General features: G+C 53.5%; 2 protein-coding genes across 9 annotated transcripts; one reads left to right on the top strand and one right to left on the bottom strand.

The window, feature by feature from the left end:
* Window positions 1-2,729: 2,729 nt before the first annotated feature.
* Pih1d1 (PIH1 domain containing 1) lies at window positions 2,730-8,414 on the bottom strand. 4 transcript variants are annotated; one of them, XM_008845054.2, is made up of 9 exons: window positions 8,098-8,414; window positions 7,257-7,323; window positions 5,467-5,685; window positions 4,721-4,782; window positions 4,550-4,631; window positions 4,160-4,289; window positions 3,882-3,957; window positions 2,961-3,104; window positions 2,730-2,847 (listed from the first exon to the last, which is right to left on the bottom strand). In XM_008845054.2, the coding sequence occupies exons 1-9, from the start codon at window positions 8,158-8,160 to the stop codon at window positions 2,812-2,814; spliced, it is 879 nt and encodes a 292-aa protein (XP_008843276.1). In that variant the 5' UTR covers window positions 8,161-8,414; the 3' UTR covers window positions 2,730-2,811. The 4 variants fall into 4 exon arrangements, with proteins under 4 accessions (XP_008843276.1, XP_008843275.1, XP_008843274.1 ...); XM_008845053.2 differs by having other exon boundaries at window positions 2,730-2,844; window positions 8,071-8,413; XM_008845052.2 differs by having other exon boundaries at window positions 8,071-8,411.
* A 1,750-nt stretch (window positions 8,415-10,164) lies between these two features.
* Window positions 10,165-24,132, top strand: Aldh16a1 (aldehyde dehydrogenase 16 family member A1). 5 transcript variants are annotated; one of them, XM_029569382.1, is made up of 17 exons: window positions 10,165-10,355; window positions 15,410-15,512; window positions 16,303-16,429; window positions 16,949-17,127; window positions 17,288-17,365; window positions 17,524-17,705; window positions 17,789-17,941; window positions 18,462-18,647; window positions 19,195-19,290; window positions 19,488-19,624; window positions 19,734-19,839; window positions 19,930-20,060; window positions 20,571-20,762; window positions 20,932-21,133; window positions 22,906-23,091; window positions 23,288-23,410; window positions 23,864-24,132. In XM_029569382.1, the coding sequence occupies exons 1-17, from the start codon at window positions 10,266-10,268 to the stop codon at window positions 24,023-24,025; spliced, it is 2,433 nt and encodes an 810-aa protein (XP_029425242.1). In that variant the 5' UTR covers window positions 10,165-10,265; the 3' UTR covers window positions 24,026-24,132. The 5 variants fall into 5 exon arrangements, with proteins under 5 accessions (XP_029425242.1, XP_008843279.1, XP_029425239.1 ...); XM_008845057.3 differs by having other exon boundaries at window positions 20,598-20,762; XM_029569379.1 differs by lacking the exon at window positions 17,789-17,941 and having other exon boundaries at window positions 10,166-10,355.
* Window positions 24,133-24,443: the final 311 nt, after the last annotated feature.

Raw genomic sequence — 24,443 nt, forward strand, 5'->3', positions numbered from 1 at the left:
GGTCCCCGGGGAGGAAGACAAGGGGTACGGGGGCTGGCTGGCTGAGCCGCGCACGTGCGCCACCCTGTGGCTGCAGAGTCCGAGCTGCAAGCGGAGGAGGCGTCCAGGGCTCCGGGCCAGGTGTGAGGGAGGAGCAGATGGTGAAGAGGAGGGAGTGGGAAGGGGGCCCCATCGCTGCCAGATCCCGGGCGGGCGCCCGCACCATCACCATGGCGACGGAGGAAGGAAGAACGCACCCAGCCTCTTGCCTTTTCAGGACCTGGAATCTGGTCCCTCGGTTGCCCACGGAGGGACTTGGTCAGAACTACAAACCCCAGAATCCTTTGCACTCGAGCATCCTGCCTCCCGTGTTTCTGTTTGCGAAGGTCTTCTGGGAGTGGTAGTTCTGAGGCCTCACTGCGTTCACAGGCGGACAAGGCAGGCAGCTTGCTCGCTCCTATTCTGGGGCCAGACAGACATCATTTTAACTTTAAAAAAAAAAAAAAAAAAAAAAGTGCCGGGAGTAGTGTTGCATGCCTTGAATCCCAGCACTCGGGAGGCAGAAGCAGGTGGATATCTGTGAGTTCAAGGCCAGCCTGGTCTACACAGTGAGTTCCAGGACAGCTGGGGACAGCTGGGGCTACAGGGAGCCCCTGTCTCAAAAAGACTAAATAAATAAATAAATAAATAAATAAATAAATAAATAAAAAAAATAGTGTATGAGTGTATTGTCTACATGTCCGAGGAGGACAGAAGAGGGCATCGGAGCTCCTGGAACTGAAGTTATGGTTGTTAGCTGCCATGTCGGTGCTGGGATTCAACCCCGGTCTTCTGCAAGAACTGTCAGTGCTCTTAACCGCTGAGCCATCTCTCCTGTCCCTTTTTTTATTGGAGGGAAGGGTATTTTGAGACTAGATCTCACTATGTTCAGGTGAGCCCGAATTTGTGAGCCTCCTGCCTCAGCCTTTGGAATGTTACAATTGTGTCACCTACTAGACATCTTTCTGGCTTTACTAGAAAGTTATCAGCAGTTGGGTGCAATGTTCTGTTTTTATTATTTATTTATTTATTTAGGGTTTCTTTTTTTTTTTCATCTTTTTGAGACAGGATCTCCCTGTAGCCCCAGCTGGCCTGGAACTCACTATGTAGACCAGACTGGCCTTGAACTCACAGATACCCACCTGCATCTACCTCCTAAGTGCTGGGACTAAAGGCCTATGCCACCATGCCCACCATGCCCAGCACTGAGCATGGGTTCCCCCACCCCCCTGGAGCTGAGGACCGAACCCAGGGCCGAGGGCTTGCTAGGCAAGTGCTCTACCACTGAGCTAAATCCCCAACCCCCCCCCCTTTTTTTTTAAGACAGGGTTATACTATGTAGCCTTGACTGGCCTACAACTCACCATGCAGGCCAAGCTGGTCTTGAACTCAGAGATCCACCTGCCTGCGCCTCCTGAGCGCTGGGACTGAAGCTGTGCATCACCATGCCTGACTTAAAACTACCTGTGTGTGTGTGTGTGTGTGTGATGAGCACAGTGATACCTTTAAAGTTCAGAGGACAACTTGCAGGAGTCCTCTCCTTCCTTGGCAGCAAGCACCTTCAACCCACCAAGTCATCTTGACTGTGGGCGGTGTGGGGAGGGATTGTGTTTTTAATATCTTCAGCTGTTTGTGGCCCTCCTTTCCCGTTACAGGGCCAGGGGGGCAGCTTGCCCCAGAACAGGTCTCAGAGGACACTTAAAACACACTTGGGGCCAAGAGAGTGTGGCAGCCAGTCTTGTGGTTAGGAGTCAGCTCTCAACAAGCACAAACAGCACATTACAATTTACCCATATAATTTATAATACAGCAAGGAGTGTTCTCTAAAAGGGACTGGGGGGAGGAGCCTGGGGTGGCTCCGCTGGCAGGATTTCCCTACTACCACATAAACCAGGCATGGTAGGGCTCGTTTGTAATTCCATCCCGAGAGGTGGAGGCGGGAGGATCGGACATTCGAGGTCTTTGTCCTGTGCTTCATGGCAAGTTCAGGCCAGCCTAGGACACATGAGACCCTTTCTCATGAAAAAAAGATGGTGGTGGTGCTCTGGAGTATAGCTCAATGGTACAGCAGGAAATATATGCTTGGCATTTGAGAGGCACTGGGTTACATCGTCAGCACCCCCCCAAAAAGGGTGGGGGGAGTAGAGTGGAGCATGTCCCCAACAGAGGAGGCATCACAGGTCAGAAGGGGGAGAAAACCATGTTTTTCGTTCCTAGAATTGGGTGTGCCAGTGATGTGATGCCAGACACCAGGAATGGGAAGCTCTGGGGGTGACCATGGATGCACTGCATGAGTTAGGTCAAGAAGCACAAGCCCCCAGCCCCAGAAGGATAGCCACTGCACAGGGAATGGCCAGTTAACTTCCCACTTGACAACCTAGAGAGGTGGGTAACAGGAGGAACCAGAGCCAGGAGAAGCAGTATGTAGTGTGGCTGCTGGACCCCAGTCAGGGAAGAGTCGTGTAGGCAGGAAGCGGCCAAAGAGCCCAGGGGCCCGGACCTTCTCCTAGGGACAATGGAGGAGAGGGAAAGGAACAGAGCAGTGTCAACACTGGGCCCAGGGGGAATCCAGAAGGCCAGGGGAAGCCAGGGTGCTCAGGGAAAGGATGAGCCCTAAGCAGGGGAAGACTGGAGGAGATTTGACAAACAGAGCCAGTGTCTCTGTGTCTCTGCCCTTCCACCCCCCAGGTTTCCATATTTGAAGGCAGAACAACTACAAAGCTCTTTTATTTCATTTTCAGAGACACTGTCAACCTCTTCTCCAGTTTGGAAATACAGAGACTCTGGTCAGGATCAGACTGACAGGAGGGGCATAGACACCATCAGCTGCTAAGAGGAAAGAGAGAGAGGACTAAGGACCAGGGTCACAACTCGGCCTCCTCCCTCAGACCCAGGGGGCCAGCCCCCCATGTCCTAGCCTTCCTGAAGGCCCCTCCAAGTACCCTTCTCCTGTGGTGGAAAGCAGCCCTGCTGTCCTCAACATTGATCCTCAGGGGAATGGAGGCATCTAGGTGATACAGTGCCTGAGGTGCCCCTATCACCAGGCGGTTCTCTCCAATCTCCAGCGACAGCCCTTGGGCTCCACTCTGGGGATGAGATGAGTCAGTCTACCTTTCTACCTTCCCCAGGATAGTGGCCTCAAGCATGGGGAAGCCATGTTTACACAATCACAAAATGCATGGTTGTGGCTTTAATCTACAGCTTTAAAAAAAAAGGAAGGGTAGTAATCACAAGTCTCAATAAACTCAGAACAGCGGAGACGGTACCTGTTCATTTCCTGGTCTGGGAGAGGCCGATTATTCAGGTCTTAGGACAGCCCCACATCACTGCCCCAAGAGACATATCCCAGACCCAGCCTCCTCCCTCAGACCCAGGGATCCAGACCCCAGCCCTCCTCCCTCAGACCCAGGAGTCCTCCCCAGCCTCCTCCCTCACACCCAGGGATCCTCTCAGCCTCTTCCATCAGACCCAGGGGTCCTCCCCAGCCTCCTCCCTCAGACCCAGGGATCCAGACCCCAGCCTCTTCCTTCTAGGGGTCCTCCCCAGGCCCCTCCCTCACACCCAGGGATCCAGACCCCAGCCTCTTCCCTCAGACCCAGGGGTCCTCCCCAGCCTCTTCCCTCAGACCCAGGGATCCTCCCAGCCTCCTCCCTCAGACCCAGGGATCCTCCCAGCCTCTTCCATCAGACCCAGGGGTCCTCCCCAGCCTCCTCCCTCAGACCCAGGGATCCTCCCCAGGCTCCTCACTCAGACCCAGAGGTCCTCCCCAGCCTCCTCCCTCGCCTCCTCCCTAGCCTCCTCCCTCAGACCCAGGGTGCAGACCCCAGCTCTCTTCCCTGACTGGAAGGAGTATCTGCACTTACCACCCTGGGGAGGTCGACCTCAGCCAACAGTAGGTCAGGGGCTTCCAACCAGAGTTTCCAGTGAGGCCGCTCTGGGCTGAAGTGGGAGAGGGAAGATGGGCAGGACTGAGAGTGGCCATCCCGTCCTCGCCACATTGGTCTTTGCCCGCTCAGTGCCCTCTGCTTGACTTGGCTTCTCTCTCCCTCCACCCAGCCCTGTGTTTCAATCCCATCTTTCTTATCCCTGATTCTGCAGAACCCGAGGACAGTCATTAGCCTGGAGATTCCCCAAGCCTCACCAGGCCTCAGTCCCCAGAGGACTGTGTGCATCTGGGGTTCCCAGCTCCTGAATCCGAGGGCATTGCTGGGAGCGGATGTTCTGCTGGGCAATGGAGCCCAGGAAAGGCCGGTTCTTCAACATGCGCCATTCTGAGGGTGCAGAGGCGAAGGTGGTTGAGGTGAGGTCATTTCTGTTCTCAGGGGGTCCCATTCAGCCTAGAGAGGCTCTGTTCCCTTCCTGGACACCCTGGGTCTGACCACTGCAAGCCTGGTCCTGGGGCAGCTGCCCAGGGAGAGGACCCTGGCCCCAGCCCAACCCCTCCTGGGAGGGTGGTTAAGGGAAACCCTGGCTGTACTCGTCCAGCCCATGTGTGACACCAAGCCATTCCCACTGCCCTCTTGGCCCTCACCTGGATTTAGCTGTAAACCATACTTGTCCTCAAGGCCCTCCCTGGCAATAGTGACGACGAGCTCCCGCAAGAAATCACTGTTCTGGGTGACGGCGAGAAGAAACACAGTGGGGTGAGTGGTGGACCGGAGGAGCCACCCAGTCTAGGCCTCACCCACAGCCCACCTCACACCTGCATCCTCTGGTAAAAGTCACTGTTGACTGCAACGTCATAGGCAGTACAGCCCTGGCCTTCTGCAGGAAGAAAGAGAGAGTAAGACTCCCCATGCTGCAGAGGGACACACACAATGAAAATCCACCCAAGGACCAAAGACCAGAGATCCAGCAACTAAGAGCCCAGCACACACTTTCCACCGGACTCATGCCAGCTCCTCCTCGGCTTTCAGGCTGACCTCCAGGCTGCTGACTGCATCCCCAAGGCAGACCCTGCCCCTCCATAGCACTTCTGCAAATCTCCTAGCTCTGTCCTCCCACCTCTGGGAACACAGTCATTTCCCTAGACTCTGTCCATCCACACCTTCTTCAGTCACTCCTGACTGCTGCTCCATCCAATAGAGTCACTGTATCCCCAGATCTGAGCCCCTGTGTCCATTTCTGTTTTGTTGAGACAGGGTCTTACTATGCATCCCAGGCTGGCCTTCAATTCATGGCAATCCTCCTGCCTCAGCCTCCTAAGTGCTGAGACTCTTAAGGGTGAGCCACCACACCTGGCTCCCCGTCCCCTGCCTAGAACCCCATCTGTCTCTGCCTGATCAGCTCCAGGCCTTCAAATCTTATATCCAGGCAGCCTTCCCCAAAGCCTTCTTCAACCTCACTGAGGAGCCCCTGGGGCACGCCCTCTCCACATCTGAATCACCCAGACTGAAATTGCCTCTGGGCCTGCCACCCATGACTGGGAGCTGTCAAGGAAAAAGGGACCTCGAGGGGACAGATTCCAGGTCTTCTGAGGGCACTGACTTGCATCCAGCTCAGCATGTGGCTCTCCCAGGCTCATGGGGATGCGGAAGCCAGCTTGGTCCTCCTCCAGCATCTGAAGTAGTTCGTCCTCAGTCACGTCCACCGGGGGAGGGATGGAGGGAGAGTGGCAGATGTTGATGAAAACCTTCCCTTCCGATGAGTTGGTCTTTATGCAGAAACCTGGGTGAGTGGGTTTATCTTGGCCATCTGTCCCTGAGCAGTTTTTATATCAGACATCCTCTCCAACCATCCTCCCTTCCAGACACTGGGTCTCACTCTGTAGCCCAGACTTGGGATCCTCTTGCCTCTGGACTGCTGAGCTCATAGGCATGAGCCATCGCACCCAACTTCTTTTTTGAGGGGGAGGAGAGGCAAGGTCTCACTATGTAGCTCTGGATGGCCTAGAATCCACTATGTAGACCAAGCTAGCTTCAAACTCACAAAGATCTGTCTGCGTTTGCCTCCTAGGTGCTGGGATGAAAGTCCTGTACCACCGTGCCTGGATTTTTTTTTAAGACTTGTTATTTCTAATTATGTGCTTTGTGTGTATGCACGTGTGTATGTGTAGGGATGTGTGTGCACTCAGGTCCTCTGCAAAGCAGGATATGCTCTTAACCACCGAGCCATCTCTACAATCCTTTTTTTTTTTTTTTGAGACAGGGTCTCCCCATAGCCCCAGCTGACCTAGAACTATGTAGAACAGGCTGGCCTCAATCTCACAAAGATCTGCTTGCCTCTGTCTCCAAAATATTGGGATTAAAGACATGAGCTACCATGCCCAGCCCTCCCTCCTTTTATTTTTTATTTATTTATTCTTTTTTTTGTTTTGCTCTTTTAGAGACAGGGTCTCCCTGTAGCCCCAGCTGTCCTAGATTCACCATGAAGACCAGGCTGGCCTCAAACTCACAGAGATCCGCCTGCCTCTGCCTCCTGTGTGCTGGGATTAAAGGTGTGTACCACCACGGCCAGCTATTTATTTATTTTTATTTGATGTGTATGAGTGTACTGCCTGGACGTATGTAAGTGCACCTGTGTCATTCAATGCCTGTGTAGGTCAGAAGAGGATGTCAAATCCTCAGGAACTGTAGTTACTAATGGTTATTAGTGGCTTGGTGGGTGCTGGGGATTGAACCCAGTCCACTTCAAGAGCACCAAGTGTTCTTAACTGCTGAGCCACCTCTCCAGTCCCACTTCCCTCCTTTTTTTTAAAAAAAAATTTATTACATTTATCTAGCACGCGCATGCGTGCGTGCGTGTGTGTGTGTGTGTGTGTGTGTGTGTGTGTGTGCTTGCCACAGCTCAAGTGTGTGAAAGTCAGAGGACAACTTGCAGGAGTCAGTTCTCTCCTTCCACTATGTTGATCCCAGGCTTGGAACTCAGGTCATCGGGCTTGGCAGCAAACAACTTTAGATGCTGAGCTATCTTGCTGGCTCTTCTTTCCTCTTTCGCCCTGTCCTTCTGCTGGGCCTCCGACTGCCCTTGTTCTGTTCCCCTCTTTTCCCTCAGGCCCTTGACCCTCTTTCCTACCGTGAATCTCCATCCTCTTCCCCACTCTGACTTCGTCTTCTGCATTCTGTGGGTCTCTATCGGTAGGTGATCCTCCTGGGATTTGCTCACATAACTACTCCCTGGCTTTTGCATCCAGCTCTTGTCTCTCTCCTTCCTCCTCTGTGTCTCCTACTCCAGTTTGTACTGACCCTCTCTGGGTCTCCCTTCCTCTCTCTATCCCTCTCCCTCTATGTCTTTCTCACCAGGCTGGGGCTGGATCTGAGTAGACTCTGGCCTGGCTGTCTGGGCTTGTTGGAGCTCTTTGGAAGCCTGTGAAGGAAAACAAAAAACAAAACACAGGGGCTGGAGAGATGGCTCAGCAGTTAAGAGCACTGACAGCTTTTACAGAGGACCTGGGTTTGGTTCCCAGCACCCACATGGCTGCTAACAACCATCCGTTACTCCAGTTCCAGGGAGTCTAATGCTCTCTTCTGACCTCCACAGGCACTGCACGACACAGGTGCACTTACACACATGCAGGCAATACACCTGTACATATAAAAAATAAAATAGATAAAATATTTAAAAACAGAAAACAGGCCGGGCGTGGTAGCACACACCTTTAATCCCAGCACTTGGGAGGCAGAGGCAGGCGGATCTCTGTGAGTTCAAGGCCAGCCTGGGCTACAAACTGAGTTCCAGGACAGCTGGGGCTACAGGGAGACCTTGTCTCAAAAAGACCCCCCCCCCCCAAAAAAAAAACCAAACAAACAAAAAAACAAAACCCAGTCTACCAGGAGCCGTCCGTGCAGACTCCTCATTTGCTTCTCAAATGACAACAGAACAATTCATACATGACAGCCGTGGATCACATGTAAAATTGTATATTCTAGACTCTAAGTCCTCCTTCCTCTTTTCAGGACTCCTAAGGGCAACCCTCACCCATTTTATCACTTAACAAACCTTGAGCCAAGCAACTACAATTACCATCGGCCACCTGGCCCAAGGGCATGCTGGGAACTGTAGTCGCCTCTCTGAGCGCCGTTACGTGCTTTCTAGTACCCAGGCAGCCCGCACCTGCAACAGCAACTCCTCGAAACGCACCGACTCGCCGCCCATGGTCTCGGCACCGCTCAACTCTGGGGTCAGCAGCGTCGAGTCCGCCATGGCCCGAGAGGAAGTGCGGGGCGGCCTCAGCGCCCTCGACGTGACGTATCCCGGATAAACGAAGCGGGTCTGAAGGCTCCGGGGCCTCAGTCGAGTCCCAACATCCACAAACCGACTATTTGTTCAGGGAATAGTCTACGGGTCCATCATAGTACAAACACCGTCCTCGGATCTGCGGGGAACAAGCATCCCCAGCCGCAGTCCCGCTCCTATTCGGCCAATGCGTAAATGAAGCTACACTTCCGGTCTCTGTGTCACAAAGAAGCCAAAATTGGCCACACTTCCACCAATCTGACTATTCACATTAGGAAGCTGAAGCCACGCCCCTTGATTCACCCAATCAAAACTAGGCAATGCGTAGGCCCGTTCAATGCCACACTTCCTGAAGCTGGGAAGACACATTTCTGCCCTTCCTTAGCAACTGTTGCAGACATGGTGGCGGTCAGGTTCAGAACTTAAGTCTCGGGCTGGGGATGTAGCTCTGTGGTGGAGTGCTTGCAAAGCATGCACGAGGCCCCGCGACCCGTCCCATCCCATCACAACACACATAAATCTTTACTCGCAATTCCTTTAAAAGCTATTATGGCCGGGTGTGGTGGCGCATGCCTTTAATCCCAACACTTGGGAGGCAAAGGCAGGGGATCTCTGTAAGCTCAAGGCCAACGTGGTCTACATAGAGAGTTCTAAACCAGCTGGAGCTACAAGGAGAGAAAAAAAGAAAGAAAGAAAGAAAGAAAGAGAGAGAGAGAGAGAGAGAGAGAGAGAGAGAGGACGGGAGGGAGGGAGGGGGGAGGGAGGAAGAAGGAAGGAAGGAAGGAAGGAAGGAAGGAAGGAAGGAAGGAAGGAAAGAAAAAATATATATATTAAGTGCATCCGTGTCTTGTAATGCTCTCAGAGGATGTCATAAGAGGGCGTCAGATCCTCCTGGAACTGGAGTCGCAGATGGTTGTTAGCTGACATGTGGGTGCTGGGACTCAAACCTAAGTCCTTTGGAAGAACACCAAGTGTTCTTAAGCCATCTCCCCAGCCCCCTCAGTGCCTTTTATGAACAAAATGGTGTTGTAATTTTAAAAAAAAAGTTGCTTTTTGACCTTTGACCTATCATTGTGATCCAACGCCAGCTCCTGATCCCTAATGTATTTTAGTCTAAAATCTGCACTTCCTGCATTCCTTTTTTTTTCAATGTAGCAAAGCGTCAAGGATTAATTTTAATTTTTTTCGATTTTTAAAAATATTTCATTGTGGGGCTGGAGAGATGGCTCGGTGATTGAGAACACTGGCTGCTCTTGCAGAAGACCTGGGACTGTTATTTTTATTTTATGTGTATGCATGTATTACCTGCATGTGTGTAAGTGCACCCATATCATACAATGCCAGCAGCGGTCAGAGGAGGGTGTCAGACTCCGCTGGAACTGGAGTTACAGACGGTTGTTAGCAGTCACGTGGGTGCTGGGAATGGAACCCGGGTCTTCTGCAAGAGCAGCCAGTGCTCTTAACAGCTGAACCAGCTTTCCAGCCCCAAGAATAAATTAGAAAATAAAAATAAAATAGAAAAAAAATTTTAATTTTGGTGGTCCAGTGAGCTGGAGCTGTGGTCTCCTCCTGGGAGCTGGAGCTGTGATTCTCTCCTATGAGCTGGAATTGTGGTTCCCCTCCTGTGAACTGGAGCTGAGATTCCCCACCTGTGATCTGGAGCTATTGCCCTCCCCCAGATGTAACTGTGGTACCCTCATAATAATAATCACATTATCCATATCATCATAATAATATGGACTCCCAGTCCCAGGAGGGATGAGCGGAATGAACTGTGCTGGGTCAGGGGCTCACCCACTGATGAAGATTAACGCATCTTTCAAAACTCTCACTGGAGAAGTTTCCTTACACAGCAGAAGGTGACTGACACAGAAATTTACGCTTTCTAATGTGTCGGAAGGGACATCACTAGTCATTGGCGGAAACACGCCCGCTATCCCCGGAGCCACGCCCTCCCCGCGTCGGCCCCGCCCAGTCCCTCGGGCAGGAATGGGCGGTGCCGCCCTTCGGACTTCCACGTTCCCCTCGGACGAGGGCCGGTCAGTCATTCACGGAAGGCGATTTGGCGAGCGATGGCGGCGACAGGCGTGGGGTCCCGCGCCCGTGACATCTTCACGGCGCTGGAGTACGGACCCGTGCCGGAGAGCCACGCATGCGCACTGGTAAGCCTGCTCTGTCGGCCCTTAAATCTCGCGGCCTCGGGTGGTGCGCGGCCTCCCGTGATCCCCCACGGCATTGCGGGCTGCTCCGCCCTCGGTCAGGTGATCCCCCCACCCAGCCCTCGGCCTGGTCCGGGAATCTTTCCCGAGATCCTCGTGGCTGCAGTACGGGGTCCGCTGTGGCGTTTTTATCAGAGTCCCGCGGCAGCGGCCGGTGGACTCCTGTGATCCTCCGCCGCGCGAGCTCCCGTGATTTCCGGCTTAGATCCTCTTCCTGTTTTTACTTAGCATTACAAATGTAGCGGGTTTCCTTGTGAGCTTTTTCATAAGTGTGATCCTCCTCAGGCCTCCCGCCCTGGACTTCAGAACGTGTTTAGGACTCCCTCTTAGGGATTTAATGATGTATGACCCCACCTTCCCACCTAGGGATCTAATGGTCCCCTCTTAGGGATCTAATGAATTCCACTTAGGGAATCTAATGATCCCACTTAGGGATCTCATATTAGTGGCTATTAGTAGGGTGCCTGGCATTTTCTGTCATCCCTAAGGGCTCATAGAACGTCCTGCAGCTCCCATGATCCCACAGAATCCTCCAGCACCCAGGTAGGTGCTGTAAAGGTTTGGAGAGATGGCCACGTGGAAGTCTTTGGCGATGGCGCAGCTCCACATAGGGTGACACGGAAGCAGTGGAGAGCTGAACTGGAGGGTTGAGAGGCTGCACCCACCCTCATGGCTGTCCCTGCATGGAGTCCGGGATGGAATGGAGGAAAGACACTGAACTCTGATGACATCCAGTGTGAGAGCCCTGGAGAAAGCCATAGTGAGGTGCAGGAGTCTGTTGCTTGGGCCTGTGCCTAAGGACCAACGATTGCATTGGAGATACAGACTGGACTATAGGGTGGCTAGTGATATAGACTGGTGAGAGGACTGGGACAGTTCAGAGGATCCATTCACGGATGGAGGCTGTTTAGAAGTGGATGATAGCTGGGCTGATGCCTCTGTGCTAAGCATGAGCATACCTAATCCCTAGAACAGTTGGGAGGGGACTGTGACCTTTTTATTTTTGATCTTTTTGAGACAGGGTCTCTCTGTATCCCCAGCTCACCTGGAACTCACTGTGTAGACCAGGCTGGCCTTGAACTCACAGAGATTCACCTGCTTCTGCCTCCCGAGTGCTGGGATTAAAGGCCTTTGCCACCATGCTTGGTTTTTATAAGTTTTTTGTTATTTTATGTGTATGAATGTTTGCCTACATGTATGTAAATGCACAATAGGCAGTGCTCATGGATGCCACAAGAGGGCACCTGATCTCTGGGAACTGGAGTTGCAGGTGTGGGTGCTGGGAATTGAACCCGGGTCCTCTGCAAGAGCAGCCAGTACCCTTAACCGCTGAGCCATCTCTTCATCCTAGTTGTCATTATTTTAGTGACAGAACATAGGGTCAGTGCGGTAACTAATCTTGCCCACAGTGTTCATAGCTTAAAAGAAGTGGAGTCTGAACACAGCTGCACATGCCTGTAATCCCAGCCAGGAAGGCTGGGGCAGAAGAATCTGAATTCCAAATCAGCCCAATGTACATAGCTACACATTGTCTCAAAAAGAGAGACAGACAGAAAGGGTGGGAGAGGAGGTTTGAACTTGAGTCCTTGGAGTCTAGACCCATCATCTGCCCCGTCCCCCAGCAAATGCCTCAAGCTTATAGTCTATGGACCAGACTCAACCAGCAAACATGTTTCCTTTGGCTTGAACTTTGTTTTCAAGAATGTCAATTATTGGACAATTAATTCCATCTAAACATCCTGAACTCTAACTTCTCCTGAAAATAAAATTCCAAAGTTTGGCAACCTTTTGGCTCCAGTTCCCTGACAAAACTCATCTGGAAGCAGTTGTCATGGCAGCTTTCAGCGTTTCAAGTGCCCAGTATCCAACAGGCACACTCCTACCTCTGTGGCCTTCCAGGACCCTCGAGACACTCAGGAATTTGTTTTTCCTTTTGGAGGGAAAGTTTCCATCTTTTACACAGTACTCTGTGCTAAGAACCCCCAAGTACTGAACAATCAACATTCAGTCCCCCGGTCCCTCTGTGTTCTCTTTTCTTTCAAGAGTAGTTTAAACAAATTCCAGCTGTTGTGCCATTTTCCCATAAATATTTGAGTCTTTATTTGTAACAGACAAGGACTGATTTTGTTACTCAACTAGCACACCATTCATCACATCTCACAGCATTCACTGTCATCCAATAGCATCTAATACTCAGCTCATGTCCGCATGGCCCCATTTCCCAAATGCCTTTGTCCCTAGGAGTATTCCAGTTTGGAATTTTTGGGTGACAATTCTTATTTGAGATTTACTTATGTATAGTTATGTCTGTCTGTGTGGAGAGGGATGTGCACATGGTGCAGAAGAAACCAGAACAGGGCATTGAATCCCCTGGAGCTGAAGTTACAGGCAGTTGTGAGCTGCCTGCATAGGGCTGGGAACTGAACTCTGCTCCTTTCAGAAGCAATATGCACTCTTAAGCAGTGGGCCATCTCTCCGTGTCCCCCTCCCTTATTTTGAGACAAAGTCTAGTGTATTCCAGGTTGCCCTCAAACTCAATATGTAGCCAAAGATGACCTTGAGCTTCCAGATCCTCCTGTCTACCTCCCAAGTGCTGGGGTTACAGGCATGTACTAGCCTGCCTTTATGGGAGATGGGGGGTGGTCAGAGGACACCCCTGCTGTGGTTCCTCAGGCTACATCATCATTTTTCCTTTGAGTCAGGGTCTCTCCCAAAGCTGGAACTCGCCAAGTCAACGAGGCTGTCTGGCCCTTGAGTCCCAGGTATCCTCCTATCCCACATTCTGAACACTGTGGTTACAAATATGTGTTACCACAGCCCACTATTTTCCATGGGTCTTGGGGATCAAACTCAGGCCCTTGTGACTGCAAGGCCAGCACTTTGCCGACTGAGCTGCCTCCCCACCCCCACCCCCACGCATGTTGTTTGTTTGCTTGTTTGTTTTGTGGGACTTTTTGGAACTTTTGTTGTTGTTTTTGAGACAAGGTCATGCTGTGTAGCCCAGGCTGGCCTTGAATTCATGGTGATCCTCTTGCGGCAGTGTCCCATGTGTTGGAAGTACAGACATGTACCACCACACCTGACCCATTTTACTGAAAAGAAGTGAGAGTGCCAGTTGTGGAGAGAAGGTAAAAGCAGCAGAAAGAGGGAAGTGGCAGTTGGATTTCACAACAGCAAAAACTGGGGGATCAGAGGGGGTGCGAGCGAGCTAGCAGTGTGGTGGGGTGTACAGGGACAGCGGGATGGAGTGAAGGCAGCCCAGGTGCTGAAGCCACTCCGCCTCATGCGTTGGCTGTTCACATTCATTTGCTCATCACCCAGCCTGAGGAGCAGGAGGCTGTGATTGGCCCTGTGTTCTAGATGACTTAGCAGAAGCAGAGTATTGTAAAGCCATGGCTGAGGTTAGCCCTGACTGAGCTTATATGTTATGGGGCTGGAGAGATGGCTTAATGGGTAAAGTGCCTGCTGCACAAGCGTGAGGACCCGAGATCAGATCCTCTGCACCCAAGTGAAAATGCAGCACAACCTGTTGTGGTGCACACCTTGAACCCCAGCACTTGGGCAGCAGAGGCAGGCGAATCTCTGAGTTCCAAGCCAGCCTGAGCTACATAGCAAGTTCCAGGCCAGCCAGGGCTGCATAACAAAACCTTGTCAAAACAAACAAGAAATAAGGTAGAGAGCAGTTAGGAAGACACCTGATGTCAACCTTTGACCTTTTCACACGGGCACACACGCAAACATGCACACACACAGTCATGTACACACACATTACAGATTAGGTAAATAGCAGAGGAAAAACTCAAACCTAGGCCACCTGGTGGGTAACCAGGACTCCAGCTGAGACCTTACCTGTGCAACAAGTATATAGCAGGCCAGGCACAGACCCCACAGCCTGGTGACTTGCACAGGGCCAGGCTCAGACCCCACGGCCTGGTGACTTGCACAGGGCCAGGCTCAGACCCCACGGCCTGGTGACTTGCACAGGGCCAGGCTCAGACCCCACGGCCTGGTGACTTGCACAGGGCCAGGCTCAGACCCCACGGCCTGGTGACTTGCACAGGGCCAGGCAGCACTGGGCCTCTTGGGTCCTCATTGTTCCCCTGGTGACAGCAGCTGCTGAGAGAGAACAGGGTGGCATGGGTGCTGCAGTTGCTTGCAGACTGGGCACATGCCCTGTTCCAGTGCTTCCGGAAGTCTCCCTGAAGTCCTGCACACTAGCCTTCTTCTGGCTGCTGATGCCCGAACTAGTCTGAGGTCAATGTCGCCTGATGACCCAGCTGAGGACTAGGTTGCAATTCAGCAGTAGAACACTTCTCTAGCCTGCTTACAGCCCTGGGTTCCATCCCAGCATTTCAGAAAAATCACCACAGCTGAATTTGTTCTCAGGGAAAAAAAGTTAACTTAAGGTCATATCTCTATGGAAGAGAAAGAGTTTTATTAACCTTTTCTTTCAGTTCTCCATATTTAAACCAAGCATGGTGGTGCATACATGTAATCTCAGCACTCGGGAAGCAGAGCAGACAGATCCCTGAATTTGAGGCTAGCCTGATCTGTGAAGTGAGTTCCAGGCCAGCTGGCGCTACAGGGAGACTCTGTCTCAAGAAACCACCATCACCAAAACAAACAAACAAATAAAAGAACCAGAAGTCAGATCCAAGATCTTGGTATGTAGCCAGGCTGGCCTCAGACTTAACAGTCTCGCCTCAGCCTGCAGAATTCCTGGACTATAGGCTGTGGCACCAAGACTAGCTAATACAGTGACAGTGAATTTTAGATGTATTTTAGCTGCAGTAAAAATTGTAGTAGGGGCTGGGGGTATAGTTCAGTAGAGCCCACGGCCCTGGGTTCAATCCCCAGCACAAAAATAAAAGATAGAAAACAAGAGGAAAAGAGTGAGCTGAGAGCAGTGTGCAGATGTCTCCTCCCAGAGGACTCTGGGAAGGATTGAGCTGTCACAGCTGCCTCAGGCGTTCTTCCAAGCTCCTTTCCTCCCGCAGGCCTGGCTGGACACCCACAACCGCCTCCTGGGCCACTATGTCGGTGGAGAGTGGCTGAAGCCAGAGCACAGGAATGCAGTGTCTTGCCGGGACCCCATCACAGGTTTGAGAGGACCCAGTCACCAGGGGAGGGGAGAGGCCTCTCTGAGAGTCAGCCGTGTTCCTGAGGGCAGAAGCACATGTGCTGGGAGAGAGGCTGAGACCCCTTGTCTCTCCTGATAACAGTCATGCAAAGTGTGGGTCTCCCCCAAGATGTTTAAAGTCCCTGTCTCCTAAATCCCTTCCTTCAGTGGGGTGCAGCAGCTCATACCTCTAATTCCAGCATTCCTGAGGCAGAAGCAGGAAGATCATGAGTTTGAAGCCAGGCTGCCCTACAGTGTGAGCCCCAGGCCAGCCTTGGCTATATAGTGAGGCCCTGTTTCAAAAAAAGAAAAAGAAAGAGGAATAAAATGGTAGTTCAGTGGTCAAGGCTGAGGGCACATCCTACTCTGGCAGAGAACCAGAAGCCAGTCCCCAGCATCCATATCAGGTGGCTCATTATCCTGCAACTCCAGGGGATCCAGTGCCCTCTTCTGGCGTCCACAGCACCTGCACTAACATGCACATCCCCACACACAAACGCTTAGGCGCGCACATAATTTAAGATAAAATAAATTTGAAAAAGCAAGAAAGGAGGGAGGGAGGGAAGAAGACAGATAGCAAGAGAAAACCTGCCCTGCCTGTGGGACCTGTCAGCAGTGCAGTGGTTAAAGAGGGGTGGGAGGAAGGGAGGCCCTGACACTCAGAGGGGACCGGGACCACCTTCCTGCTTAGGTCTATACCTGGGTTTCAGAAATCTCGGCCCTCAGCAGTCCTGGCATGGACCCCACACCCAGGCCCCCTCATCTCCCCAGGAGAAAACCTGGCCAACTGCCTGCAGGCGCAGGGAGAGGATGTGGCTGCAGCTGTGGAGGCAGCGAGGACAGCTTTCAAAGCCTGGAGCCAACTCCCTGGAGCCACTCGGGCCCGATACCTAACCCAGTGAGTTAGCCCAGTGAGGCTGGAGAGGTAGAGAGGAGGGGATAGGTCATGTCCTCCAGCATCCACAGGAGACTGCGGAAATGGTGACTCAAGTTCCCAAGATCTCCCTGAATGATAGGCTCATGTTCCCAGCAGGCACTGGGGGCTTTTGAAGCCAGAACAGCCTGAACTCTCAGAGCTCACTGGGACTGGTGGTATTAATACAATGAGGGCTCCATTTCTCAGGATTGGGCTCCCAGCTTCCCAGCACACTTTGGTTACAGCTAGAGATGAAGATTCCAATTTCCAAATTGCAGTTAGATTACAGGCTAAGACTCAAGTTCCCAGTATCTTTGGATTGTCTGGTGATTAGTGACCAGAACCATTCTGTAACATCCCAGCATCTCCGAAACTACATTTGAGCATTTCCTGTACATCTTTGATACCTGCTGTCCCTGTAGATTGTGGTCTGCCTGGGGCTCCTGGGGACTGCAGTCCAGGTTGTCCTGGTCAAGAGCCAGTGCTTTGTCTTCTCCAAAGACTAGCCAAGGTGATCCTGATGCATCAGCGCCTGCTATGGACCCTGGAGTCCCTGGTCACTGGGCGAGCTGTTCGAGAAGTTCGAGACGGAGATGTCCCCCTGGCCCAGCAGCTGCTTCAGTACCATGCAGTCCAAGCACATGCCCAAGAGAAGGCGCTGGCAGGCTGGGAGCCCAGGGGTGAGCACCTTGGGTCCCAGCAGACCGCCCCCTCCTGACGTATCACACCAGCTGTTCCCCTGACTCCTTGCTGGCAGGCTGGGAGCCCAGGGGTGAGCACCTGAGGTCCCGGCAGATTTCCCCCCTCCTTGACGTGTCACGCCAGCTGTTTTCCTTATAGGAGTCATTGGCCTTATCCTGTCACCCCCATTCTCCTTCCTGGACATGATGTGGAGGGTGTGCCCTGCCTTGGCTATGGGTAGGTGAGGGCTGAGGTCCCCTCCTGCCTCTCAGAGAGGAGGTCTGGTGTCAGTGCACCCAATTCTGAGGTGGGGGGGGCTGGGCCTGGACCCCTGGGTGTGAGGGAGGAGGGCTGCAGACAACACTCAAGGGTTTCTGAGTTGTTCCTCTCCCCAGGTTGTACTGTAGTGGCCCTTGTGCCCCCAGCCTCCCCAACACCTCTCCTCCTCGCCCAGCTGGCGGGGGAGCTCAGCCCCGTCCCAGGAATCCTCAATGTGATGTGTGGCCCTGCCTTACTGGGACCTGCTCTGGCCTCCGAACCTGGAGTCCAGAAAGTGGCCTTTTGTGGAGCTGTGGAGGTATCTTCAGGGGTGGGGTGGGATGGGACACTGTGGAGGGCAAGGAAGTCCCTGTCTCAGCTGAACATGTGAGGTTCTCTCAGGAAGGACAGGCCCTACGAAGGACCCTGGCAGGCAAGGGGGCTGAGCTGGGCCTGGCCCTGGGCACAGAGTCGCTGCTGCTGCTGACGGACTCAGCAGATGTGGACTCCGCTGTGGAAGGCATCGTGGATGCGGCCTGGTCAGACCGCAGCCCGGTGAGACCCGTGTGTTCATGTCCCCATGTCCAGGGCCACGTCTCTCTGAAGACCATGTGTTCACATCCCCACGTCCAGGGCCACGTCTCTCTAAACACTGTGTGTTCACGTCCCCACGTCCAGGGCCACATCTCTCTAAACACTGTGTGTTCACGTCCCCACGTCCAGGGCCACATCTCTCTAATCACTGTGTGTTCATGTCCCCACGTCCAGGGCCACATCTCTCTGAAAACCAGGGGTTTCATTCCCGTTAACCTTGACTTGCTCTTCTTTGGATCTTTTTTTGCTTTGTGTACCATGTCTCGTGTAGCCCAAGGGAGCTAAAACTCACTCTGTAGACCAGCCTAGACTTGAACTCCTGATCTTCTGTCCCTGCCTCCCAAGTGCTGGGGTTACAGGCATCCGCTGTGCCTGGCAGGTGCAACTTTCTGCTCCTCCATCCTGAGGCCCGGCCCTCTGGGGACCTATCCTCCCTGCCTTGCCCAGACTTCACTCACCTTTGATGTCCATTTTCCAACAGGGGGGCCTCAGGCTCCTCATCCAGGAATCTGTGTGGGACGAAACTGTGCAGCGGATCCAGGCCAGGATGGGACGGCTACGGAGTGGACGAGGACTGGATGGGGCTGTGGACATGGGGGCCCGAGGGGCTACTGCCCAAGACTTGGCCCAGCACTATGTGCATGAGGCCCAGAGCCAAGGTGGACAGGTGAGTACCAGGCACAAGAAAGAGTCCTGGAGTTTGGGATCCAACTGCTAGGACAGAGTGAGGAGGGACAGGCCCTAGACCCCTGGATCTGAGGGAAGAGGCTTGGGTCTGGACCCCTGGGTCTGAGGGAGGAGGCTGGGGTCTGGAACCCTGGGTCTGAGGGAGGAGGCTGGGGTCTGGATCCCTGGGTCTGAGGGAGGGGGCTCGGGTCTGGACCCCTGGGTCTGAGGGAGGGGGCTGGGGTCTGGACCCCTGGGTCTGAGGGAGGAGGCTGGGGAGGACTCCTGGGTTTGAGGGAGGAGGGCTGGGGTCTGGACCCCTGGGTCTGAGGGAGGAGGCTGGGGTCTGGATCCCTGGGTCTGGTGGGGGAGAGCTGGGGTCTGGACCCTTGGGTCTGAGGGAGGAGGGTGGGGTCTGGACCCTTGGGTCTGAGAGAGGAGGGTGGGGTCTGGACCCCTGGGTCTGAGGGAGGAGGCTGGGGTCTAGATCCCTGGGTCTGAGGGAGGAAAGCTAGAGTAGCCATCTACATCCATTTCTCCTTTCTTAGGTGTTCCAGGCTGGCGATGTGCCCTCTGACAGCCCATTCTTTTCCCCAACCTTGGTCTTTGGCCTGCCCCCAGCTGCCCCATGTGCCCAGGCCGAGGTGAGGACCCTGGGATTGCAAAAAATTGCCCTGCCCCCTTTCCTCGGCCACTCATGGGCAGCAGCTCTCTCCCTTAGGATGCCCCTGGGTGACCTTGTGACCTGGGCTGTGCCGTGAACACCATGCCTGGTTCAGGAATGGGTGAAGCGTTGGCAAGAGGGCTTGTTCTCCAGCTGAGCCCCTGCCATCCCTTCTAGGTGCCCTGGCCTGTGGTCATGGCTTCTCCGTTCCGCACAGCCAAGGAGGCACTGGCCCTGGCCAACGGCATGCCCCGGGGAGGCAGTGCCAGCGTGTGGAGCGAAAGGCTGGGGCAGGCCCTGGAGCTGGGCTATGGGTCAGTTGGCACCCCCTCCCCCACCCTGGACCTCCCTCGTCTCTCTTAGTCTTGTTTCCCTCTCTTCTGACCCTCAGCCCCTCCCCCTTCTTCTCCACCTTCCCTGCAGGCTCCGGGTGGGCACCGTCTGGATCAATGCCCATGGCCTTCGAGACCCTGTAGTACCCACAGGTGGCTGCAAGGAGAGCGGGTCTTCCTGGCATGGGGGCCAAGATGTGAGTCCCCAGACCATCCCTGTATCGCCTGACATCCAGTCCCCTAAGCCACCTTGCACCCACCTGGCCTCATGACCACACCCCTCACAGGGTCTGTATGAGTACCTGCAGCCCTCAGGGACCCCTGCCCGGCTGCCCTTCCTTTGTGAGAGTCTCAACTATGACACCTTTGGTCTTGTCGTACCATCCACCGTGCCATCGGGGCCAGAGACAGGGCCCAGGTAAGCAGGCCTGGAGGTCTGAGGGTGGACTGGGGGGCTCGGTCAGGCTCCCCTGGTCAGGAGAACTGGAGAGAGGTGCTCAGAGTCAATTGTGGGGTCTCCAGGTCCTACCGGTGTAATGTCCTAGGTCTTGGGGTTCACATGCTCACCCCAGGACTGCAGAGAATCTCAGTTCTGCCTAGTGGGTTGTCTTTTCCCAGACACCAGAATCCAGGAGCCCCCAGAGGTTTGCAGGAGCAGGAGTTTGAGTGTCCCAGAGGATCATGGGAATAAGAGTTTGGGGTGACCCCAGAGCCTCATGGGAGCATAATTTGGAATTACCCCAGAGACTTCTGGGAGCAGGTATTTGAATTTTCCTATGAAACTCATGGAAATAGACAACTGAGACTCATGGAAACAGGAATTTGATCCTCCGGAGGATCATGGGAATAGAAGTTTGAATCCCTGAGGTTCATGGGAGCTGAGATAGCCCATCCTGTGTGGTGAGGCTAGAGGCTTGAGTGTTCCCAGGACCCCCTCACACCTAACTCTATGCAGCCCAGCACCCCCCTATGGGCTGTTCATTGGGGGCCGCTTCCAGCCTCCTGGGGGCCGTAGCTCCAGGCCCATCCAGGATTCTTCTGGCAACCTCCATTATGTGGCTGAAGGTGGGGTCAAGGACATCCGAGGTGCCGTGGAGGCCGCTCACCAGGCTGCTCCCGGGTAAGAGGATCACATGGAAGCCCAGGGTCAGGGTGACAGAGTAATCTGAGACACCCAGGGGTCAGTGGACTTGGGGATAGAGCCCTAAGCTTGGGGCTGTGAATGGAAGTGGGTGTCTGGGAAGAGCCAGGGCCAGGCTGTACCCCAACATGTTATTGTCTGCCCATAGCTGGGGGATGCAGTCCCCAAGAGCCCGGGCCAGCCTTCTGTGGGCCCTGGCAGCTGCCCTGCAGCGCAGAGACACAGCCCTGGCCTCCAGGCTAGAGAGGCATGGATCAGAGCCCAAGGCTGCCAAGGCTGAGGTGGAGGTGAGCGTGAGGCGACTCCAGATGTGGGGCACTCAGCTACAGGACCAAGGCCACACCCTGCAGGTAATATGACTCTGGACAGGTGGACAGGGTAGGCAGCTGGCCGAGAATCAGAGCCCAGACCAGGATGGGGTCCAGGCCCAACCCTAGAAATTCTGAAAAATATAGTTAACTTCTGGTGAGAGAAGACAGACCGTGGTTGTCTGAGGGCCCAGGGAGCTCAGATAGGGCAGGAGGGGAGGTACGTACACACTGTCTGAGCATCACAGATTATGCCCTTTTTTTGAGATAGGATCTCTCAGCATCCCCAGCTGGCCTGGAACTCCCTACCCTAGGTAGACCAGGCTGGCCTTAATCTCATGGAGATCTGCCTGCCTCTGCCTCCCAAGTGCCAGACCAAAAAAAAAAAAAAATCTATATAGTGTGGGAGCTTGTACACACACACACACACACACAAACACACACACACACACACACACACAAACACACACACACAAACAATTGGGCATGATGCTACAGGCTTATCATCCCATCTCACAAATTCAAGGTCAACTAGGCTGCATAGTGAAACCTTTTCATCAAAAGTATACAGCACTTGGGAGGCAGAGGCAGGCTGATCTCTGTGAGTTCAAGGCCAACCTGGTCTACATAGTTACAGGACGGCTGGGGCTACAGGGAGACCCTGTCTCAAAAAGCCCCTCAAAATTTTTTTGAATAATTATAAATTAAATTTTTTGTTTGAAAAAGTGATATGTAATTCTAGACTTTGCTCATTTCCTCACGTTAATTAATCTATTACTACTGCTTTAAAAAAGAAAAAAAGCATGGGCCTGGAGAGATGGCTCAGCAATTGAGTACATACTGCTCTTACAGAGGACCTGAGTTCAGTTCCTAGCACCCATATCAGACAGCTCACAGCTGTCTGTAAATCAAGCTCTGAGGGATCTGATGCCCTCTTCTGACCTCCTCAGACACCTGTACTCACACAAGCACATATCCCCTCCCAGACACAAATACACATAATTTAAAATAATGTCTTTTTAAAAAATTTATGTTTTTAAGCAGGGCGTGGTCGTGCACGGCTTTAATCCCAACACTGGGGGGGAGGAGCAGAGGCAGGCGGATCTCTGTACCTTCAAGGCCAGCCTGGTCCACATAGTGAGTTCCAGGACAGCTGGGGCTACAGGGAGACCCTGTCTCAAAAAGACCAAAAAAAAAAAAACTTTTTTTTTAATTTTTAAAAAAATTTTATTTTATGTGTATGCATGTATTGCCTGCATGTAGGCAAGTGCACCCCTGTCGTGCAGTGCCCACGGAGGTCAGAAAAAGGCATCAGATCCCCTGGAACTGGAGTTACAGGTGATTGTTATTTGGCATGTGGGTGCTGGGAACCAAACCCAGGTCCTCTGCAAGAGCAGCCACTGAACCATCAACCCCCCCATAAAATAAATCTTTAAACAAAAACAAAAAGACAGACATAGGAGTTGGGACATGGTTCAGTGGTCGAGCACTTGCCTGTCATGCTTAAAGCTCGCCATGGTATCACAGAACACACACAGCCCATCCTGATAGCCTAGGCAGCTGTTCTGTACACTGAGACAGGAGACTGGCAAGTTCAAGGCAGGACACAGAGGCCTAGAAAGGTTAAGTGCCTCATCCAGATTCACACAGCTGATGAGTGGCCATCAGGCTCCAGAGTTTTGTGCCCTGAACCAGCATCCCCTAGCCACACATTATTGGAGTTGTTATGCAGATATAAAGATGGCAAAGGAGGAACGGGCAGGTGTGGAGGAGGCTGTGGGAACCTGCCCCTGACATGCCACCTGTCCCTGTAGGTGGCAGGGCTGAGAGGCCCTGTGCTCCGGCTTCGAGAACCACTGGGGGTACTGGCTGTGGTGTGTCCAGATGAGTGGCCCCTGCTGGCCTTTGTGTCCCTGCTGGCCCCTGCCTTGGCACATGGCAACGCCGTGGTCTTGGTGCCCAGTGGGACCTGTCCTCTGCTGGCCTTGGAGATCTGCCAGGTAAAGTCACCAGCAGATGCAGGATGCCCCACATACCTCAGTTGGCCCCTTCCCTCCTGGGTAACCATGGTAACTCTAGTCCAGCATCCTATCCAGGTCCCATTTCTTCCAGGAGTCCCATGGCCATTCCCCAATGCCCATCCTCACCCTGCCTTCGCTGCTCCAACCCTGGGTGACCCGCTCTTTCACACTGTAGGATGTAGCTACCCTGTTTCCTGCTGGTCTGGTGAATGTGGTGACTGGAGATCAGGACCACCTGACCCGCTGCCTGGCCTTACACCAGGACATCCAGGCCCTGTGGTACTTCGGCTCTGCCCAGGTACTTAAGGGGCTAGCCTTTATCAACAGGCTTCTCTATGGGAGCATGGCCTTGCCAGAGAACTCCTGTTGCTAAGGGGAAGAAATTCCTTGGCAATAAGGTTCTGAGATCCTACCTGGGTAGAACCCCAGTTGCTAAGGAAGAGGATCGCCTTACCATAACAAGGGCCTAAAAGCCGCCCCCTCCCCTTAGAGACTTCCATCTTTTTCGAAAACCTGTTGCTAAGGACCTCACCCTAGCAACATTCTGGAGGCCCCAAGTCTACCACCTCTTAGTGGATGGGAAGTCCCTCTTGACAAGAACACCCTCAGTGTCTGGAATTGATGCTGGCCAGCAGCCGAGCATCCAGCCTGGTTAGGCCTTTAGGCCTCTTAATAGTCCTTGTTGCTAAGGAGGCACCTGCTTAACCACCAAACTGCTGGCAATGCTAACCCCACTCTTTCCCCACCCCAGGGCTCCCAGTTTGTGGAATGGGCCTCTGCAGGAAACCTCAAGCCTGTGTGGGTGAACAGGGGCTTCCCAAGGGCCTGGGATGAGGAGGCCGAGGGGGCAGGATCAGAGCTGAGCCTGCATGCAGCGCGAACCAAGGCCCTGTGGCTGCCAATGGGGGACTGACACCCAAGACCACCTGCTCCAGCTTGCTTGCCCACAGACACCAGATGCCTGGACCTTTGTCCTCAGACTCCCTGTGGCTTTCAATAAACCAAACAACCCTGACTGTGCTTGTGAGCAGCGGGAATAGTGGCTTCTGCTGTGCTGCCCAGTGGGCAACTCCAGAACAGCACTGTGAGATGGACAAAGGGGGCTCAACCCAGCCCAGTGTTCAGAGGGGTCATGAGGAGGTAGAGGGAAGTTCCTGGAAGGCTCTGTCCCCTTTGTGCTGGATTCCAGGGCCTCAGTGGTCCTCAGGGTCACTCCCTCCCTGATAATCCTCATGTTGCGCTGGGAGGTCCACGAGCCCGTCCCCCTTTGGTGCCTGGCTTAGCTAAGGCAGCCTCCATTCAGCGGGTCTGTAAGCACTGACTGCGTGCTG

This window comes from Nannospalax galili, unplaced genomic scaffold (assembly GCF_000622305.1).
Source record: "Nannospalax galili isolate Female #2095 unplaced genomic scaffold, S.galili_v1.0 scaffold960, whole genome shotgun sequence".
In the NCBI taxonomy this organism is placed as follows: domain Eukaryota; kingdom Metazoa; phylum Chordata; class Mammalia; order Rodentia; family Spalacidae; genus Nannospalax; species Nannospalax galili.

Coding starts and splice junctions, on each gene's coding strand:
- Pih1d1 (XM_008845052.2), bottom strand. CDS start 8,160: ATGGCGGACTCGACGCTGCTGACCCCAGAGTTGAGCGGTGCCGAGACC. Junction 4,783..5,466: donor CTGGAATCTGTCCCCTCGAG/GTCCCTTTTTCC, acceptor TTCTTCCTGCAG/AAGGCCAGGGCTGTACTGCC. Junction 3,105..3,881: donor AGGTCGACCTCCCCAGGGTG/GTAAGTGCAGAT, acceptor TCTCATCCCCAG/AGTGGAGCCCAAGGGCTGTC.
- Aldh16a1 (XM_029569382.1), top strand. CDS start 10,266: ATGGCGGCGACAGGCGTGGGGTCCCGCGCCCGTGACATCTTCACGGCG. Junction 17,706..17,788: donor CCTTTTGTGGAGCTGTGGAG/GTATCTTCAGGG, acceptor AGGTTCTCTCAG/GAAGGACAGGCCCTACGAAG. Junction 20,061..20,570: donor GGGCCAGAGACAGGGCCCAG/GTAAGCAGGCCT, acceptor GAGTGTTCCCAG/GACCCCCTCACACCTAACTC.